A 21,577-nucleotide genomic window follows, 5' to 3' on the forward strand; every position below is an offset into this window, starting at 1 on the left:
TTTCATTGCGTTTCCTGACATTTTCCAAGGTTCCCATTCTAATTTGCAGTTTCCCTCAAGAAAGTAGTTGAAAATGTTGACTTTTGCTATGAATCTTGAAGTGTGCTGCACGAGTTTATCCTGGATTTTTTTCACTCTTCATGATTTTAAATAAACAGGACTTGTTTTGTGTTATCAGATTGTTTTTTTTTAACTATTCTAGAATAATTAGATAGTCTTAAACAAAAGACTACCCGTGTGCTGTAAAAATGCAACTGTGTATGCGTTTTAAACCAAATGAATACCGTCATATGACAAAACCTTACCTCATTCTACTGAAGTCACACGTGCACAAATATTTTACAAATTTCATTATTTTGAATTAAATGGTCCTTTTGGGGTGTTATGTCATCGTAAGTTATAATTTTCCACACTTTTAAACATGTTATTGGAATCAAATAGTTCTCTTCATAATTCAGCAGTTCAGTTAATTTTTTTTTTTTAATTAGCTCAAATGAACTCAAATCTCTTTTTTTTAATCTCTCTGTTACCAGTCAAGAGTTCTTAACAAGTAAGAGGAAGAAACGTTTTTTCTTGTTTTTTTTTCCTAAACCTGATATTGTTATTTTTGGAACTTCAACAGCCTGTATAGGACGTTGAGAATACAATGATTTGCAACTTTTCTGTCTATTTGTTTGAAAATTCTAAAATTCGGGGTATTTAATTTTCAATAACAAGATTAGTTATTTTTCTTCTGCAATCATTAAGTCATTTTGAATTTATTGCCAGCAACACGTTCTGAAGGAGTGGGGACATTGGGAACACGGGACTTTGAAAGTTCATGATACGACCGTCACGATAACAGATTTTGGCTTCACAATTATCACGGGGCAAAATAAATATAACAATGACGATACTATGATGATATCAATAGGAACATACTAGCACATACTGTCTTGCTTGTGTCTAAAAATAATACTTTTTCGGGGAAGTTGCATGGTAAAAACTGTATCTGCTGCCCACCTCAGTCCAACCACGTCTTTACTTTGTTCAGCCTCGACTACAGTCTGTATGGATTCTTTCTCGGTATCAATATAAGCTATGTGGCTGTTTTGTTTATAACGTGTTGTTGGTAATAGGGCTTGAAGGGCTCTGCAAACGACGAGTCGTACTACATCAATTACACTATATTATACCATGCACATCCTGAACATATTCGCGGTTGTCATGGAGCTTTAAGTGGTAATTCAACCTGGAAGACCAACCTCCAGCCATTGTCCAACCACCGCTTGTCTCCAGGGAACCCACTTGCGGCAGCCAATCCCTGCCGCAGCTCGCCTCCGCCCAGCCACTCGTCAGCCAGGTTCCGCCTCATAAGCGCACACGTTCAAGCCTCAGCTGTTCCGGCTGCATCGCTACCCACCTCCACGCCGCCGTCAACGCTCATCGTCGAGTCCAAATCCATACCCTACCTGAACCCCCCCATCTCATGCTCTTCTTCGCTATCCTCCACCCAGCCGGTTAGCAGAAAGCATCTGAGAAAACCTCTGAGCCCGGTTCTGCAACGGTTTCTTCCTGTCAGAGGGAGTTTTTCCTGTCCGCAGTCGCTCTGCTTGCTGATGTGGTCCAGTTGGGTTTCTTTCAGTTCAAAAAGCGCGAATCCCCTGCTCGCCCCAGGCCATCCTCTTCCTCGCCACCACCAATGTCCAGACTCCGGAGGGAAGACTAATCCTAGATCATCGCGTTCATTCATCCATTACTGTCGCAGTCTTCCGCCGGGGTCTGAGCACCAAATAACTTCTTAAGCCAAGAAAGCTCTTCTAACGCATGCCTGTGTTTGTGAGGCTTTTCAGGTTGAAATGAGTACCAGCATACTGTGACAGCCCTAGTTGAGGAATAGAAAACTGTATTTCTATGGTGAAAGTATCTCAAATAATTTTTAAAGCAAAACTGTACTTTCACTGTCTCATGTATATCCTGAAATTCGCATATTTCTTCAGTTTATTTATTTTTTCTTCCAAATGATGCCAAACCATGAAACTGCGGTATACGAGTTGGTATCATAGACTGTCACCAACAACAAATATCCCAGTTTGAATCCATGCTAACGAACTTGAAAATACACATATGAATGATGACACAGTGGGTGAAAAATGATAATTAAAAAGGCAAACCATTCCAAAAGTCAAATAGCGATCACCCCATTCAAGACATTTAAGGTAATCAGTACTTTTTGCTGTCAAACAAACTTCCTGTCATTCCTTTACTGTCCTGTGCCCTAATGCACAATCAGCAAAGACGTTTGAAGACAAACTGCACAAAGAGTAATCTATTCCATGTTCAATTTAGGAGCTCAGTCATCTAAAAAAAGGAACACATTCAGAAGAAGAAAACTGCAATGAGCATTTTCTTAGTTGAAAATGACCTGTGAGGACATTTCATCAGTAAGCTCTTGATAGCATAGGAATGTTATGTAGTGTTATAACACCCGGACTCAGTGTGCAGGTTAAGATGCTATAGGGGTGTGCTGTTCCTAATGGCTCTATCAGCACAGAGATGAAAAGATGTTACCGGATATAAATAGAGCGGCTGGGTTAGTTTCAGAAAGCTTCCTTGGAGAGGAATAGAAATTAGGTGCTGGCTGCATACATTACATCAAGAGCTTTGCGTGGGCTTGGTCGTTTTCACTTCACACAAGCATTGTGACTCACTACTCTCCATTATTATTCACCATAAATCCATCCTACATAGCTACTACTCAAAAAAACACAGCGATGTTATACAAGGCATGGCTTGATCCCAGTGCAGCAATTTTAAAGACTTGTTATTTACCCTTCAGTGTAGGCTATTTGTCAAGGAAATTGTGTAGGTCTTACATTATTCCCAAGCCTAATTAAATTAGAATTTGTCTGCCTGTCTGCCAGATTTACAGCTATAAGCAAACCTCATCCCACACACTGAAGATGGACACCATGGAAGTAACGTAATCAAGGCAAACTTCTTATAAAAACACCAACTCATTCAGCACTCGGTATGTAGTTGTTAGCTTTCATTGGTCCACAACACCACAACACTTTGATGCTTTTAAATGACATGAAATGGCTTATGTCTCAAACCCCTTGTCCTGAAACACTGAATGAAGGCCGTTGTGGTTTCAGTATACGTATACTGAATGAGCTTGCTGATACATGCGCAAGCCCATTCAAATTGATACTTTTTCTCTCCTTTTACATAGTGATTGGTTGAATTTTGTGATGGAAATATGATACCTGCAGTCCGTGGTTGATTTACTGCTCAAATAACATGGGGTACATGTTCCGACTGCATTTTTTTGTTTTGGGTCCAAATGCAAATGTAGCCTGTGTTTGCTTTTAAAGACAGACACAGTTAGAAGTCATAGCAGCTGCCTCATGGTAAAACATGCCTGAGGATAAACATAGAGGTTTGTGTTACTAGTGCTGCTGTATTATTGAACGTATCAGTCGGCCATATATTCTTGTGAGAATTTGTTTGCAGTACAGCTATTTCGCCAAGTTAGTTTTATTTGTTTATTACTTTTAGCTGATTGTACTTACATATATGTATATCCAGCCTTTATCCTGAATTTCGGCGAATCTAAAAATCCCTCTAGTGAGCTCTATGGAGAACAGGTTGTTTCTGTGTCTTTACCTATAAATGCTAACGAGCTGTGTCTGTCCATGCCTACTCCATGTCTTTTCCAGTAGCATTTGCGAGGAGAAAAATATGGCGTCCACTTGTAAATTTAGTGGGCAGAGTTCGTCTACCTGTAGAAGGGTCAAAGGGAGTATCTACGTCCAGAGGAAGTGGTTATTTCCCCGCATGACGTCAAGAAGGGAAAATCTGTGATTTGCCAGTATGAGCACACAATCACGAAATTACAGAGTTTCTTCACTTCTGAGGCCTCATACACAGGCTTTGGGGACACTTATTACTGTTGGAAGACCATTATAAAGTGAATTTTTCATAATATGGTACCTATAAAAATACCATGTATAAAATTATTCATTGTTGAATCAAATCGAGGCGCAGTTGTGGACGAGACGTTAAAGCGGCGAGTTAGTCACTCGAAGGTCGGGGTTAAAATCCCAGTGAGGTTGCATCAGGTAGGGCATCTGTTTTGCCAAATCAAACTTGTGGTCCACATGGTGTGCGGTGGCGACTCCCGGAAGAGGGCAGCCAGAAGATTATTTATAAATTCATCCTTCAAACAAATTGTGAAGCAGCAGTTTAGTAAAATTGTGTCCTAACTATTACATCGGCTGTGTCTTGACCTTGAAGTTAAAGATTTTTAACCTCTCATCCAAAAGGCTTCTTTCATTCTGAAAAATCTGTGAGTTCAGGAGAGGTGAAATGCCTTAAGAATATATAAAAATAAAAGAATATATACTTCAGATAATTTCCTTTTAATATTCTCTATCATATTTTCTTTTCATCCATTTTATCCTTCCTAGAATCAGTGATGAAAACTGAATAGTTATCTTGTACAGTGTGAACCAATTTTAACTGGGTAAGCATGATAACACATCCGTAACTTTAATGATCTGGCAGCTACAATGAAATCTCCTCCCCTAATGATGAAATAGAATATAAGTATCATTTACTATATTCGAGTTTTATTATTGCAAAGAAAAATGTCAAAGTTTTTCTTTGTTTTAATATTTCGAATTTAAAGAAAGAACCTATATTTATATAGTGCTGTCTGCCTTTTTGCAGTGTAAGTAAATGGATTCTATACTGAAAGAGAAAGGTGGAGGACATGCAACAAAGGTCCTTGATAAGATTAAAACACATGGTGTTGTTTGTATGCGCAAACTCTTCTCTGTTCAAACAAGTCAGCAAATTGAGCAAGGACACCAAAGTATGTGCAATGTCTAGAGTGCTCTGATGTAACTGCACTGGGTAATGCAGTCGAGGCATTTGATGCTGTGGGTTTTTGTTTTGTTTCATTTGTTCTAGATGTTGGACAGCAACCCTCACCCCAACCTCTACCCTAACTCTCCCATTTTCAGGTTGCTCTTCTATCAGGTTTGGCACTCCCTGCTGAGGCTCCTCATTAAGGGGAAAGTGGAACATCTGTGCTGGTCAGGCAAGATGACTTAGGCCTCCTGGCCAGAGCCTCAGCAGAGAGTTGCTGCTCATAAGAGCAGAAAACGTCTTATAAGAGCACCTTGCAATGGAGAGGCGATAATGCATCGCTTATATTTTCTTTTAGGAAGATTCCTTCAGCCAGCTCTGGTTTTTATTCTGGCCCCCGGGGTTCTTACAGTGTATCTTTGTAGACAAAACTCATTTCCATTGTGGCTGTGTTTTACAAATCCCTTTAATACTACTCCCAGTAGAAACCTCCTTATTGCAGACTTTTAGATTCCATTGAACTGATGAACACTGAAGTTGCCACATCAACCTTTTTGGGAGACGAATATCATCTGGGAAAGTGTCTTGGGAAAACAATGACCAAACGCTTAGCTTTATAAAGGATTCACTGGTGCCACTATGAGGGAAAAAAAAGATCATTAAATTTCACAGTTAAGGTGCTTAGCTTTTATTAAAGACCCCTGTCAGCTTCCATCAGATACTGTCACATGACTGGCTATGAAATTCGACAGGGACCATCCACTATCTGAGTATAACCAATGTCTCATGGGTATCATCATATTTGACACCTGCACTCTTTCTGCTGCCTTCACGAAAATGTGGAAGAATAGACAGAATGGAAAACACTGGCAATGAAACAGTTGCTGCCAAACAGTTTGTATTAGCCACTTGTGTTTTTTGTTGCTTCGTTACTTTAGTAAAGGATTTAAAATAAATGTTGCACATGTTACTAAATGTTCTACATCATTTTTGTCTATTATGGCATTCCTATGTTAATTGCTAATGGTAGTACACCTGCAAATATTCAACCAACCAATATAGCCAGCTAAATGTGTTTACATGATGTAATTGTATTCCGATATGCATTTAATCGGATCACTTTGCTTCATGTAACCACAGCTACTACATGCCTATGAAGATAACATATATGTGATACATTTGATGCATACATTTGATAATTAGATCTTTTCTCTATCAAGGGGCATATGCTCATTACCACCTTTGTGGTGTGGCTTTTGTTTGATATGCTGGCATATATCGGGGTTTACTGAGCTCTTTTGATTGATGGACAGTCGCTTCATCACAGAGGGGAGAAATGCTGTTTTCTAGTGTAGGGAATTCATTCAAAGGTTTTGTGTGGTCCCTTTACATGCAAGAACCATTTGGTCTCCATGGCTCAGAATATCCCCAGAGGTGTTCCCGGCCAGATGGAGAACAAACCCCTTTATTTGCATGGCACGCTACACTAGCCTTCACCTTCCACGAGATTGAGATTGTGTCCTACCAAACAGTTGGTTAATGAGCTACTGTGGAGCTATGCCAACAAGAGAAGTGACACATACCTAATATGATATTGAAAAAGATTGGCAACACATTATCCGCACAAGATGTGCTGAATGGAGTTTCCCCTCATTGTATTCACTCGAAGTGAATATTTTCTTTATATCGAGGTGGTACAGAGTAGGACTTTTTGCATGCTGTATGTGTCTAATTCTACAAAGTCTGGCAGGTGTATGCGAATATCACTGACCCTTTTCATTTTTACATTGCGTTCATAAAAAAACATAATGAATACACTCCTGTCAATCTTCCTACTGGAAAAAAAAAATCTGCTTTAACACTATCAAATTTAACATCCTCGTGAATCCTTCTCACTGTTTCATTTGAACCACATTCACTGTTTGATTTGGATTATTTCACAAGATGTTTAACACTCATAAAAGTTTGATAGATGGGGAAAGTGGCACACTGAAATTAAAACTCTTTTATATGTGTCACTTGGCTGGTGTAGCAAGGGGTTCTGGAGCAGGGGTGCCAAACATATGGCCTGTGGGTCAGACTTGGCGCCGCCTGATTTGCAGGATAACCATGCATCAGAAATAAGGACGAAATCATTCACTTCATTTTTTTTTTTTTCAATCTAAGTAACTGACGTGTGATAGTTCCACGATGGGTGACTTGTTTTAGTAAGATCAGGAAACAATCCAATAATAAGATGTTGAACTGCTGCAGTCGAAGCTCGCTGTGTCTTTACTTGCAAAATCACTTGACTGTGAGGATGGCTTTGTGAAGGTGTGCATGCTAAAGTCTGTGGAAATCTTGTTTTCTGAGAAATGGCAAGGTTTTGCCAACATGTGACTGGAAAGAAACACTGAAACGATTTAAGGTCATTTGTAGACTGCGCATGAAATCTCAATGTTTTCGAAATTTACTCCTACTCCTCTTGGCACTGAAATCAAAGGAGATACTCGAGCATGGTGTTGTTTAAAGGTTATTGATATGTAATGTTATTACGTGTGTGACCGAAACAGAAGGGTTCACGCCTCCTCGTATGTTTTCTGTACAAATAATGATAAAAAGAGAAAAAACAAGGTTTATAAATGATATACACTCTGGAAATACACTTTAAATCCAGTGGTGGCCGGCCAATAGACGGACCCAGGAATATATATTTTTCTTTTAATAAATTGATAAACTAATAATGCCCCATGTTTATACCAACAAAATAACAACTGCGTGTGCGTGTGTGTGGGTGTGCCAGCAGCTTGGGCGCTGTGAAAAGCGTCCAGAGGAGGGGAGGTTTACTGGCCGTTTCACCAACTACTGATCAACAATATGAGTGACTGATTGGTTTCATTTTGTGTCAGTTTGTTGTTCCAGGTGTGTTGATGGCTTATAAATGTTTCGATGTGCTCGTATTTGTTAATGACTGAAAATACAAGAGCTTAAAAAGACACAGTTCTTTTGAGTTTTCTGAGGCACAATCCTAAAATGTTTTCAAAGATGGATGTGTTGGGTGAAAATACAAAAATATACCTGAGATTGACTTTTGTTTTTCCTAAACTCGGGCTAACTGTCAAGTAAACCAGCCCCAAAACAAATCCATTCAGCATTTGTTCACAAGTGTCATCTTAATAAGTGTTCTCTATTCACTATCTGATTAAAAATACGATTGTTGTAATGTGGTTTATAAACGCACTGTATTTAAATAAAGCTAACACGGGCTGAAAGTGAAGAATAATGAAGAGCCCCGCCTGAGAAATTTACCACCAGCCGCCACTGTTTAAGCTGTATGTATTGTAAGTGCGGTTATGACAAATTACTGTTTTGTTTAAAAATGATTATTACTTCATTACTTTTATTGATAAGCTTTGCCGCAACCTGGTGAACAAAACAGTTTATCTTCAAAAGCAGGCTAGAATAATATCAAAAAGTATGAGGGGTGTGTGTGTGCGTGTGTGTCTTATGCTATATATTGTGATTTAAAACCTCAAGAGGGGACTTTTTTTTCCACAGTCGCATGTACAATGACCAAGATCAAGAAGTCCCTCTATGAATGATAATCTGTCACAGTCACATTATTTATCCGGCCAAGTCCATTCTGTAAATCACAGACAGCCATAGTCTCCTGAACTCTAAACACAGTCGCACAGCAAAGCAAAAAATCTTGAAATGTCGCAGGTGCTTACCCTCAGTGTGAGAGAGCAATCCTTTGGTAGGCAAATGTCACAGCGAGCTAGTGATATTCCATTGCTGAGGGCAAAAGGTGCTTTGTTTCTTCAGTTTCCATTGGAGACCTCTGTTGCCTTCGAGGAAAACGATTTCATGTAAAGACTGAAAGTAAGTGTCAATGATCACATCGTGTGTCAGAGAACTTTGCTCCTTGTAAATTCTTATTACTGGATTTGACCTCATTGGTGTTTAACCCCTGAATAACTCATAGCAGATGGACATACCCAAAAGGTTTCTCATGCAAATCTGTGTGTAACTAGCTGGAGCACTGACGTAATATATATTTTCCACATATTGTAAGATTTCAGATTTATGGAAGCTTGTTGTATTTAGCCTTTTTTCTTCCCGATATTGGTAACCCAGGGCAGGCATGGAGTTAAATCAAACACCAACGGCAGTTCACATATATATCACAGTTTGGTTGAGCATGCAGAAATAAGCCGGACAGAGAAAAACACCATGTGCACATTTGTTTTTATATATTAAGACCAAGGCTTGTTGATAATATACCAGAAACAGGCATGGGACGCCTTAGAACGCTCTAGTCCACTTTCTCTCAACTCATGGCTGCTGAATGTGCAGGATTGCAGCAAGAAAGACACATCTTTACTTGTTTGACAAAAAAAAAAAAAAAAGAAGATGACTTGGAATGTCTTGGTCGACAGAATGTGAAACATTTTGTAAGCGGACCAGCAAACACCAAGCCGACAATTGCATACAGATGACTAAATCAGTGATGATTGCCAGTGGGACCTGTAGTACTGACAATCTTTCTCACAATTGGTGTTTGATTTGGTTTTAAGGCTTTTCTTCACATAATATTGCTTTATAGAGCTTCAATCACAAAAAGACTCCATGAAACAGGAAAACAACTTATGTGTCTATGAGATTATTGGGCGTTTTGTTCTAAAGTGCACTCAACTTTTGCTTGTGCAATAAAAAAGGAAGAGAAACATGCTGGGCACTTGTGCATCCCAACAGACGCAGACTTCACACTCTCCATCGCCAGAAATATTTTTATCTAATGTGTTCACTCGGCAACACAGTGGACAGATTCAAGATGCCAGTGAAGGAGAGAAGAGACTTTTTTATCGTCCTCTTATTTTGTACCTTATGGAAACTTGGCTGTGTGGCTCGGTACCGGACTCTCCACGGCAGCTGGCAGGCATCCAGCTGCTCAGAGTGCATTTGTGACGCACAGCCGTCCAGCAAAACAAAGGGTGGAGGTGTCCGTTTTTATACCAACGGCAGCTGGTGTAAAGATGTGACAGTCATTCTGCAGCACTCTCCAGGAAGAGGGAAGCTTTTATCATCAACTGTAAACTCCTCTCCTCTCCGAGCCATGATTTTGACCATTTACTGGCGTTAACAGCGCTGGGCTATTTACAAGACGAACAGGGTAGGCTTGCAGGTTATTTAACTGGATGTTAAAAATAAATAAATAAATGGGATCCTTATTCTACCACAGTGGGACTCTCGGTTTCTTTAAATACAATATTCAAGTGTAAATGTACTGTTTGGACATGTTTTCACTCCAGTGATTTCAACATGTGTTAAAATTTCAATCACGTCCTCAACGGCACAAACACCAGCAGCGACAAGACAGAAATGAGTGGTGCCTGCCACCCTTCCAGACGTTCAGTGTCTTGCCCAAGGACACTTTTACCTTCGGTCAGGTAGAGACGGCAATGAGACCACTGACCCCTCAATCAAATGTTGACCTGCACCACAACAACTGCTCAAATGTGCCTGAGAGAAAGAAGCTGTTTCGATTTTATACAGCACTACAATCTGCAGCGCATGTCAGGTGGTTTCCCTGGCTACACAGGGACACGCTGACCTTTGGCATTCAACATGTGGACCAGGAACGCTGTAGAGAGTCTTGACACTTGTTTGGATTGCGCCACCAGGCAATTTTTTTTTTCCGGAACCGTTTCCAACAATGAATGAGTACACCACATATTTGAACTCAGTGGCTATTGATCTGAGGATTAAAAAGAATGTATTTTGGTGAATTTTAAAACAATCCATCCAGCTTTGATGTTGCTATATCCAGTTCAGAGTCACTGATCCATCGTGTACGTTGCCTAAGTGTGAATGCTGGACAGGTCACAAGGGCAAACACGGGGGGGCACACCCATGGGGAGAACAATCAAACCACACAGAAAGGCTGGGCCTGTATTCAAACCTACAGCCTTCTCTCTGAGACGAGCACTAACCATCACTCGACCCCGCAGCCCAGATCCAAAAAATAGTTATTTAAAGTTGTTTTCTTTTATACTGACCTAGATTCCAAACAAATTTCTTTCAAGACATTTTGACCTCACTTCTTTGATGAACTCTCTGGGAGAGCAAGAAAGACCACCAGCCTGAAATCAAAAGCCCACTCTGCGCACTCCCCTACTGACTCACCCCTGTCCATGAACATGAATGAGTTCTGCTGTCAATTTTGAAGACAAAAGGACAGCCGTGTCACATTCCTCACCGAGTCTTGCCTTTGTCTCCAACTGTCCACACACCAGCAGGGAAGCGAGCCACCAGTCAGCTTGGCAATCTCCGAGAGCCAGCTTGACGGCCCCCCGTGGTTTCCCTATAGAACCAACAGATCTGTGGTCAGCGCAAAAAACATAGTCTTCTGTTTCATCAGCACGAGCACCTGAATGCTGCTCTAATCTACACTTGGATCTTGTTTTATAGACTTTCTAGCAAATCGTCCTGATTATGCTGCAGTGCACAACCTCCCAGTTATGCATATCTGATTGTACCCAGTTCCCCTAAAGGCTGAGTTCTTTCCAGGCTGCTCTCCGATCTGTTTACATACTGCTGCACTCACGCACCTGACCTTAAGACAACACTCCTGTTGTTGGAGGAATCTTTTCTGATAACGAAACCGTCGATAGGTCCAAAATTGACCATCTTGTTGGAAGCAGATCCCAACACTCTGAAGACGGTAGAATTCAGTCTAACCTGCTCCCTGTCAGAGGTGTTGAGAACGCCACCTGGGAATCACTATCACCTGAAGCTTCGAGTGGAAACAGAATATTAACGTCTCTTTCAGTGTCAATAGAAGATCAACTTGCTTAAGCCAAGGATGATGCACTTCTACACCGCCTTCGCTGAGTCTGTCCTACCTTCCTTTTATACCATCTGGTCGCCCGCTGCCACTGCCAGGGACGGGGGCAGACTGCAGGGTATCATTTTCTCTGCTGAAAGTGTGATTGGGCGAAACCTGCAGTCCCTCCCGGACCTGTATGCCTCCAGGACACTGAGCAAGAAGGATTGTGACTGGGCCCTGCCAACCCAGTCATAAACTTTTTTCAAAAATGCCCCTCCAGCCAAACACTGAGGTTTATTTTGATCAGACACCCTAAACACAAATACCATTTTTCTCCCGAGGCCTCTCTGTGACACCTCTGGTAAATCTGTGGGCTTCACGTTGTGACATATTTTAAATCGCTTTATGATTAAACGTTTCACTCATTTGCTCGTTCATAGAGAAAACGTGTACTTATAGTCAAAGGTCCTTCATATAGCTTCACTAATTAGCCAGAAAAGCGATGACCTGATGCCATGGTCATGGGACGCTAACACTCACTGATGCACGTGTGAAGCGGAGGCTAAAAAGCGTGGTCTGATCCAACAGACAAGCTACTGCGGTTCAAATTTCTACAGATTGTTCATACTGGTTTTGATAGAAAGGGGTTAAAATGCACAGTTCATCACAATCTGTTGCATCAGATGCTGCAAAAGATGGACTGATGATATTAGAAAGGTTGTCAAAATGTTATGGATGATTGTGTATATCACGCCTCTATTAGTATAAGTGCGAGGTGCTAGGGCGGTGAGGGAAGGGAAGCGTTTCTCACTCTGGTCTCTTGATAAGCTGAATTATGTTTTTTTTTTTGTTTTTTTTATTGTCAAGGCAGCCTGAATCCCATAGAACAAAATGAATAATAGTATGTGTGGATTTTAGTAAAGAAGGCCTGACAAATGTTTCACACCAAGAGCGAAAATGATGTATTTAACTTAATTTAACTTAAAGATCTGTTGTTGTTGTTGTTAGAGGTAGTTCATTATGGAGCTCTTTGTGTGTGGACTACAACTGCTGCATCAGTTTTACGATTTTAACTTATCTCAAACATTTTCAGTCAGACACACAGTGGTAAAAATGCCTGTTTCCTCCCAAAATGCTCCCTGGGTAGCTGTATTTTTTTCTCTTTCCACTGTGTACAGAGGATGTATTTTTTAACCCATATTTGGTTTCTTGACTTATGTGCCACTATACCAACATACATTTCTTGGACGTGGAAATTTACTTGGCAGTAGAAGTGATTATTTTTTTCAAAGTTCACAGCAAAGTCAGATTCACTTTTACCGAACAGAGCAGTTTGCAATTCTTGAGATCCAGTGGAATAACACTGGCTATCTTGTGTATGTCCATTATTATAGCACATTTAATGGTGCTGTCTGTCTTTGGCGGAAACCTCAGAGACAAGACACCTGCGCCCAGGCTTGCTGGGCTCTTTCTATTTCATCTCTCTTTTATAACATTTCATCGAGTTGTGGTTTTACAGCAAATGTGATTTTCCAAATAGACAGGAGGGAAAGATCATGGGCAGTGTTGGGGGTTGCATATAATTCTTCCTGGTAAAATCATTATAAATGTTATATTCAGCAGTTTAAAAGCCTTAATGCATTTCTATCGTGGCTGGGATGAGATTGCAGTTCTGTGGCGCTTCGGATCCTAATAGTTTGTGGAACTCTGGGCAATTATTATATGCAGTTAAGCAAACTAATGATACACAACTTGTCAGGTGTTTTGATGATCACTTCATGTAAGAATATATACATAAAGTTGTCAGCATGATTTGTAAATATGCCACATGAATAGATTAAGATGTGAAAAAAACTAGTGGCGGGAAGAAAAAAAGAAGAAGGTTAACACGTACATGCTGAGGCAAACAGTAGCTGTGGGTGAGTATATGCACACAACTGTGAGGAAGAGGTTAGTGGCTTCATTTATACACAATGTATAAAAATAGACCTCAGTGTGTTAACAGCTGTACAGTAAACACATTTTAAATAAACTCAAGTGTTTAATCATTTTATGCCTTCATTAGCTGTGCTGAGGAGGTGGTCCAGGTGTGAAGCAGTGGGGTAAATTCGCCGCAGTCGCTGTGTTTACATGCAAAGAGATTTCTATTCTTAACCCACTTATTCAAGTAACCCAGTTTTTTTGGGTCTTTGCATGTGAAGGACTCACACGCATGCTGTGCTTGTTGATTATGAAAAACACAGCAATGATGGTTACTGGGACAGGTTCGTCATTTCATTTGCATTCATCGTTAACTGATTTGATTTAGTACTAGTTTGCTGTACAGGAGTGATAATCTGTTGAAAGACGCCATTTACATGTGTGGTGTTTTTTTAGTTGACTATCAAATGTTAAATTTGTTTAACACACTCCGTCCAGATAAGACTCGATGTGTAATCATTTCCTAATCAATCGCATCTGATTTTCACTGCTTCTGGATCCGGATATATTTTGATGCTTTTCCTCATGTTGAACTGCCAGCTGGAGCTGCCGAGCTCTTATTCATCTCTGAAACGAAGAGAATGAATTGCTTTTCCATTATATTCTAAATTGAAATGCACGGGGCCCAAAACTCTTTGCCGCTAGTTTTTCAAACATATTGCCTTTTGTTTTGAGACCAAAAGTAATGTTAACTGAGCCCTATCGCAGTAATGCTCCATCAGACTGTCAGAAGACAACAGCCATAAATGTAGTAGTCCAAGTGGAACTCACACCCTCGAAATGAAGACATTCCTCGTATTACAATTGAGCCGTCAATCAAAGTTAGTTTTCTATCCATTGGGGATTACCAACAATTCCATCTCCTCAGAGACATTTACTGGCAGCAGCCATGATCACATACTGTAGTACGAACCAGATGATGGAATGACTATGTGAGCACCCGCCTTGGGTATCCCTCCCTGTACTCTGTCAAAGAGAAAGCCTGCAGTCACTGCTTAGTGGCAGAAGATGCATTACATTGCAGTGACATTCGAAATAGTCCCCAAGGTGCCCCACCATTGCTTTGACTGACAGACCAGCTTGGGAAACCTGTGCTGGCCCATAATTCACCAGATGCTCTGTGCTCGCTGTGGTCTCGCGGAGTCCCGCTCATTGTTACGTCCCTCGATGCACAGAGCTGTGTCACTGTCGCTGCTGTACTTTTTTTTCATTAGTGCCCGCCTGTTCTATTTGAAGTGGGGCTTGAAAAAGATCCCTAAAATCACAGCTTTTGCAGTAATTCATGTTCCTACCTTCTGTCATGAACAGCAGAATCCCAATATCACAAATTATTCCTTTGAGTCTTACAAGGCAATACAATTAAGCTGAACGATGATTTCGATAACACTGTTTAGCTGCTCCTAGAATTTCATAATTCTCACTTGTGCAAGATTCAACTGCACAGGATTCTTTCAATAAAATCATCAGCGCTAATGCGAAAACCTCTTTCAGCAGAGAGTTACCACTCGCATGAACCGAAACCCATCACAGATCAACGATGAGTCACTTTAACTTGTAGCAGCAGGAGGAGCATAATGACAAAATGAAACAATAAGTGCACCAATACTCATTATAAGCTAGTTTTATTAAACCGTTGTTAAATACTTGTTTCACTTTTAATCATTCGAGGCAGATGGCGCTCTGCAGGGGCATCTCAGTAGCGGTCTTTGTAAGTCTGAGCTCAAGAGTTTTTTTTCCCCCAGTTTTTATTTTTATTTTTTTCATGTTTATAGTCATCAAATAGCAGAGCTGTGCAAGAAAACTGTGTTTGTGTGTAATGGTTCATAATGCGTAAACTGGAATAGTAGAAACTGTCACAAAGTGTTGAAAATTAGTAGTGTGGAGGCAAATTATAGACATGGTGATTCAAAAAGATAAACCTTTAGAATTATTTTAGTTTATGAGTCAGTTCCACCTGTCAAACTGTCTGTTTATACAAGTTTGGTTTTCAAAGTTTGGGACACACCTGTCCTGAGTGGTACTGCGGAGAGACGGAAAAATCCACAGGAAAAATCCAGGGGGTCACAGTGATGCTGAGAGGAAAACGTGTTTTAGAAAATAAATAGGTGGAGGGTAAATGCTGCTATTTATTTCTAGAGAAATAACTGATTGACTGTATATGCACCAAATGTGTATCGTTTTTGCATTATTGTTTATAATAAAACAAAAGATTTTAGACTATGCCTGTCCATCCATCCATGTAAAAACTGAATATAAGCATACAGTAGGATCTTAGGAGGTGCTGTTGTGTTGATTTATGCAGTTATGTTTAACAAAGAACTATTGAGTGTAACTTCACATAATAGGACCTCAAACTAAACTGTATTAAATTTAATGGTTGCTAAATTGTGCTTCGATTATCATGACTGATAATATTTCACAATTCGCTGGTTGCTTTTTCAGGAAATCCTTTGTGTCCAACCTATATTGAACATATATTAAGCTTCAACGCTTCACTCTTGAGTGGATTTTATCAAAGAATAAATGTCCATTTATTCAGTGGGCACATTTGTAGAGCCAGCCTTCAAATGTACAACAAAACATTCATGTTGATCTGCTTAGCCATACTGCCCCCCCCCCCAAAACCCCCTAATGAGCAAGGGCAAAAGAGCTCTTGGGCTTAGCCTCCCCCTCTTACCCCAACTTAACAAGATGTCCCCGTACTTGCTTCCCTGTACACACACACACACACACACACACACACACACACACACACACACACACACACACACACACACACATATTTGCGCAATTGCGCTCACAGACACACACATACTCGCGCTCCCAAACCCCAAACCACTAACCCTCAGACCAATCTGTCTGTGGCACTAAAGTATTATTAGACTTACACACTCTCAAAGGGGAAACAGTGAGTGCTGAGAGCTGGAAGATGAGATATGCTACAGGGGCTACTAGTTCCATTAAAATAGCATTCACTGGGGCCTTTGTTATCATCGGCCCCAACGCTTTCAGGATGGAGCTGGGTTTGCTGATCCATGACCATCTCATCTATCTTTCAGGATTTGAAGGAAGTTGGTGTGAAATTGACACCAATGAGTGTGGTTCAGATCCATGCCAAAACCGGGGCAACTGTGTGGACGGGGTCAACAGTTACAGGTAAAGAAAAAATGCATACCACAACCAGGTTTTAATGTCTCCAGAGATGAGGAAAGGTCAAGATTATTAGTGAGGAACTTTAAAATTGCATTTTCCCAGCAAATTATACTGAGCGAGACTTAGTTATAACTTCATGCTGTATTTTGAAAGGATGTAGTAGAGTCTATTTTCAATTAATCTAATTTCTCTTTACAGCCTCTAAACAACCGCTGTAATTGCTCACTCAAATGTATTATTCGTGAAGACTTGAGGTCACTTCTTAAAACAGTGTAAATCCAGGGATATGTTACTGGTCAAGCAATCAGGCTGGATATGATGTGTAATTAATATCAGTAAATTTCTATGGATCTTTTTTTCCTTCTGCATGTGCCTGAAGGAAAACGATATTCTATTCTCCATCCGAGAGAAAACATCAATATCAGTGATTTTATTTTTCTTTTCCAGCTGTGATTGTAAAATGGGATTTTCTGGCCTTCACTGTGAGGAAGACATCAATGAGTGTGCCTCCAGCCCTTGCATCAACGCCGGCATTTGTCAGGACCTTGTGAACAGGTTGGCATGAATATAATTTCTTTGACTTTCACTGCTGCATTTAAAACAAAAAAAATAAGGCATAAAGAAAAGGCCAGACAGAATAAAAGTTCCAGTTTTGTTTGAAGGGGGCACGGACAGCTCCTTTCTCCCCAAGAAAGCATAGGAGGTTGTGTTGTTCTGCTTCAGAAGTGCTCCGGTTTATATAACAAGCCGGTCTTCATCCTTGACACACATAAGCTGCTATTCTAAAGACAGAGAGCGAATTCAGCAGGAACGCATCATGTATCTAGATTGGGCTTTACTCCACTGGTGCTTCTCTCTGCTGTGCTTAATGGGAGCCCCGGGGCTTCCAGGCTTAGTCGGACAGATGGGTAGGAAAGTCCCAGGGCCAATTTGAGTCCTAAATGGTTTGTCTCCAGTTTGTCTCCCGTCATGATTTCATTCCCATGTGACCCGGCCCGGCTCAGAGCACTCCCCTGCTTGCACAGTCCAGGGAGTTCACATCAGGTGTGTTTTAACCTCTCTGCCCACCACACGCCTCTACTTACATCCCCCTGACCCAATGAGCCTCGCAAGTCCGCCTGCGCTGCGCTGATGAATCAGACTCTGCAGTCCACTCACTGAGCCGTCACTGTCTTTGTGTGTTCACACAGAAGTTTTCTTAAGGTACCGCGGGCCTGACCCGGTGAAGGTGCATCGAAGAGATCAGTTCTGTCTCTTACCATTAGCTGCCTTTTTAAACTCTCAGTGCAGCAGTGATGTGCCACTTGATGATAAATATAGCATTTAGCACATTTTAGAAGATTTAATACGGCGTAACGGGTTTACCAGTGAATGATGCTTTAGTTCAGCCTGTTGCTTTGCACCTTTCAAACTTAATAACCGTCTCTTCTGAGGAGTGTGGTCAGGTGATATTAGACCCACCGTCAACTGTGGAGAGGGATTTGAATTGAGTAAACCACATCATTGGACAGATTAGGCTCTTCCCTTCAGTAATAAATCATCAAACATAATTTGAATTTAGTTACACACTGGGAGACTTAATTGCTGTTGTGCATATAGTTAATTTTACTGAGAAGAGCTGCCGGTCAGTCGAAGAAATCTGCACCGCAGTTTGTCTCAGTGGGTTCAGAAAACGCACACATACTGTTTTTAATTGGTTCCGCTAGACTGTTGTGTATTTGTTACTGGGGATAAAAAGAAAAAAAAAATGATACTTCAAAGTTGAAATGGGAAGTAAATATGGGCGTGTACTATTACTATCTGATACGTTGGTCTTCACACGATCTTCTCTGTGTTTCCGGATCATTAAGCATTATCACATCTTCCTTAGGTTCCACTGCGTTTGCCCTCCTGGTTATTTTGGAACGCGATGTGACCTGGATGTGAATGAGTGTGAAGTTTCACCTTGCCTACACGAGGGCATCTGTATCAACACGCCCGGGGGCTTCGAGTGTGTCTGTCGTCCTGGATACTCAGGTAGCTCTTTTGCCCTTAAGTGACATGAAGATCAATATGAGAGTCTAAAAAGCTTATCATGACTGCAGCGGCTGCACGCTATTGAGGCAACTCTGACACAGATCTGGCTTAGTGTAAAAAAATAAATAAATAAATGTTTCACAATGCCTGCTTTTAATTAGCCCGCCTGCCTCGACGAGATACAGTGCCTGCTTTTCAGTAAAGTTAACAAGAGATAAATTCATGTCACCTATTTTATCTGATGAAAACCTTTGTCTTGTTAGTTGCCTTTATTTCATTTCATCAGTCTCTTCAGTCTCAAAATGCTATTGTTGTTTTACTTCAATCCATTTGTCTTATTTTCCACCCAGACAGATATCGAACGATGTCTGCGTGTGTGCACGAGTGTGCGTGTGTGTGTGCACGCATGTGTCAGCATGTGAGTGTGTGTGTGTGTGTGTGTGTGTGTGTGTGTGTGTAGGAGCACCATCCAAAGCCGATTCCTGTCAGGTACTGGGAAGATTAATTTCATTTGTCTTCCACACTGTATCATCAATTTATCCTTCCCCATTTGAGCGAGGGGGGAAATCTCTGAGGTATTGCTACTCTGGAGAGCAGAACCTGACACGCATGGCCCAATTCCCACAGAAGCAGCTTTTATTATTAGGCCTACGCACAGTATAGTACAAGTCATTACTTTTTCTGTTGCTCTAAGCTCATCTGAGGAAGCAGGGTTCCCCAAGAGAGCAAGTGGCCAGAGGATAGAGTTTGGATTGGCTCAAACCAACTAGAACTCATACAAAATATTTGCTCTAGTAACATGTGTAACACCATTCTTTCTCTTACACACACACACACACACACACGCACGGCGCACGCAGGCACGCAGGCACGCAGGCACACAGGTCCACGCTGTTTCTGTATCTGTCCTGTGTGTGCTTTTTACACCTTGGAAGGTAATTTCTTCATCAGAAGGTAATTCATCACAGGGTTTTTACAGTCTTATTAGATTTGATTGAAATGCTACTCCATTTTACTGCATCACCTCTCCTATCTCATCTGTATCACTCAAATCACTGTAACACATTGTGTCACTTGGCGGCATTAACACATTATTGGCTTCAGCCATCAGCGGAGCCCAGGGGCGTATATTTGTATATCGCAAGCCAAAAATCCACTTCGACTGCAACAGTTGACGCCGCTTACTAATAAATCTGCCTGCTGCTGTATCTGCACTCTTGATTGAGCGATAATGACACTTTGTTCCCACCTCCATCGCTCCCAATATCGAATTTTATTGTTCTGTCGTTTGAGTAAATACGGTGCCTGCACATCTTTGTATGGAAAGTTTTGCTAAAAAAAAAAAAAAAAGGTCTAAAGTGCCTGTCATTTTGGAAGCGGGTGGAAATTTAGGAACACATTGGAGCTTTGAGGAATAATTGAAAAGAAGTTGGAAAATGGTTTACCCCACATTTTCAACAGCTTTCTTTACCTTTCTAAAAGTCTGTATGACCCACTTAGATTTTAAACTTTTACATTAAAACCAGGGTTTTCTTTGGCGGTGTTTTTTCATTTATTTTTTTTCTCTAAAAGTCTTACTCACGTCTTATTGACTCAGCCAATGAGACGTTTCAGCTGTTTCTCTCGACTTTATTCATCGCTGAAACCAAATCACTTGTAAATTGTCTTCACTGGCATGGATAGTGTCATTTGGCACCCCACGCGTCAACAGAAACAGAAAGCAGTTGCAGCAGCTGCCAGGATCATAGCAGTCAGCTCATTATTTAGATTCAAAGACTGTGCGATGTTACGTTTTGTCCAACCGTACATGGGTGCTGTATTTTCCGCCGAGGTCAGAAGTCATTACGTGACATGATTAATCTGCATTCTTGTCCATATAAATCACAGAGTGTTGGTCACCTTCTGTTTTCTCTTCTTCACCCATCATTAGCAGGGGCGCTCCCCTGAGTGATAGTACAGTGCAATCAGCACAATGCTGCCGTTTCCCCAGTCAGCACATTGTTGGATGATGATGTTCTGGCCTTTGCGATGCCGTTCGCTCTCAAAGCTTCAGTAAGTTCAATCTTTTGCTGTGTGAACTTGATACCACAGCAAAAGATTGAGCCAAAAACGATTGTTATTTTGGTCTCCTCCGCTGAGCCGCTGCAGGGCTGTGTGTCTTCAAAAGGTGTTGTGTACATGTCTAGCGTGGCGGAGTAGACTTTACACCTAAATACCATTGAATCTATTACTTGCATTGATTTTAAATCGGTTAAAATCCAAGGACCTGCTGCTGTGAGAGAGCCTCTACGTGTGCTTTTTATTTAAAAACAGACTATCCCTCCTTGTCACTTGACTTGTCCTTGTCTGTCTATAATCTTCACTTTAAATGTTTAATGAACCTTTACATTGTCATGTCATTTCCTTTTCTCAAGCACTTTATGTCATCAGTCATATCAGTCACTGCTCAGGTTGTGAAGCTAAGCAAATGTGAATAAATGCTGTACTTGTCTATATTCACATGCTTAGCTGTATTGCAGTATTATCTGAATCCCACAATTAAAGCCTTCGAGAAAACATATACAATCTAATTTATTTGTAGTTATTGGAAGCAGTCAAAGAAAATCCAACAGGATTTCTATGCAGTATAAGTAAAATTACGTAATTGTTGTCTGCAAATCTGCAGTGTGCAGTGATGTTTTGTATTAATTCAGATATGTCTATGACATTTTATTCATCCACCAATTCATTACCTTTCTATTCTATTTTGAGGTAAGCAGAGCTCTT

The 21,577-nt window shown here is 40.8% G+C and overlaps 1 protein-coding gene across 1 annotated transcript in view; it reads left to right on the plus strand.

Annotated features, from left to right (window-relative positions):
- Positions 1-21,577, plus strand: part of eys (eyes shut homolog) — a gene marked incomplete at its 5' end in the record, with an annotated part of 173,350 nt that overhangs the window by 55,714 nt on the left and 96,059 nt on the right. The window contains 3 exons of the mRNA XM_080481589.1: positions 16,702-16,798; positions 17,243-17,350; positions 18,666-18,811. Of these exons, the coding sequence (XP_080337715.1) occupies positions 16,702-16,798; positions 17,243-17,350; positions 18,666-18,811 (351 nt within the window). The remainder of the gene's footprint in view (positions 1-16,701; positions 16,799-17,242; positions 17,351-18,665; positions 18,812-21,577) is intronic.

This window comes from Lipophrys pholis (assembly GCF_963383615.2).
Source record: "Lipophrys pholis genome assembly, chromosome: 15".
Taxonomy (NCBI): domain Eukaryota; kingdom Metazoa; phylum Chordata; class Actinopteri; order Blenniiformes; family Blenniidae; genus Lipophrys; species Lipophrys pholis.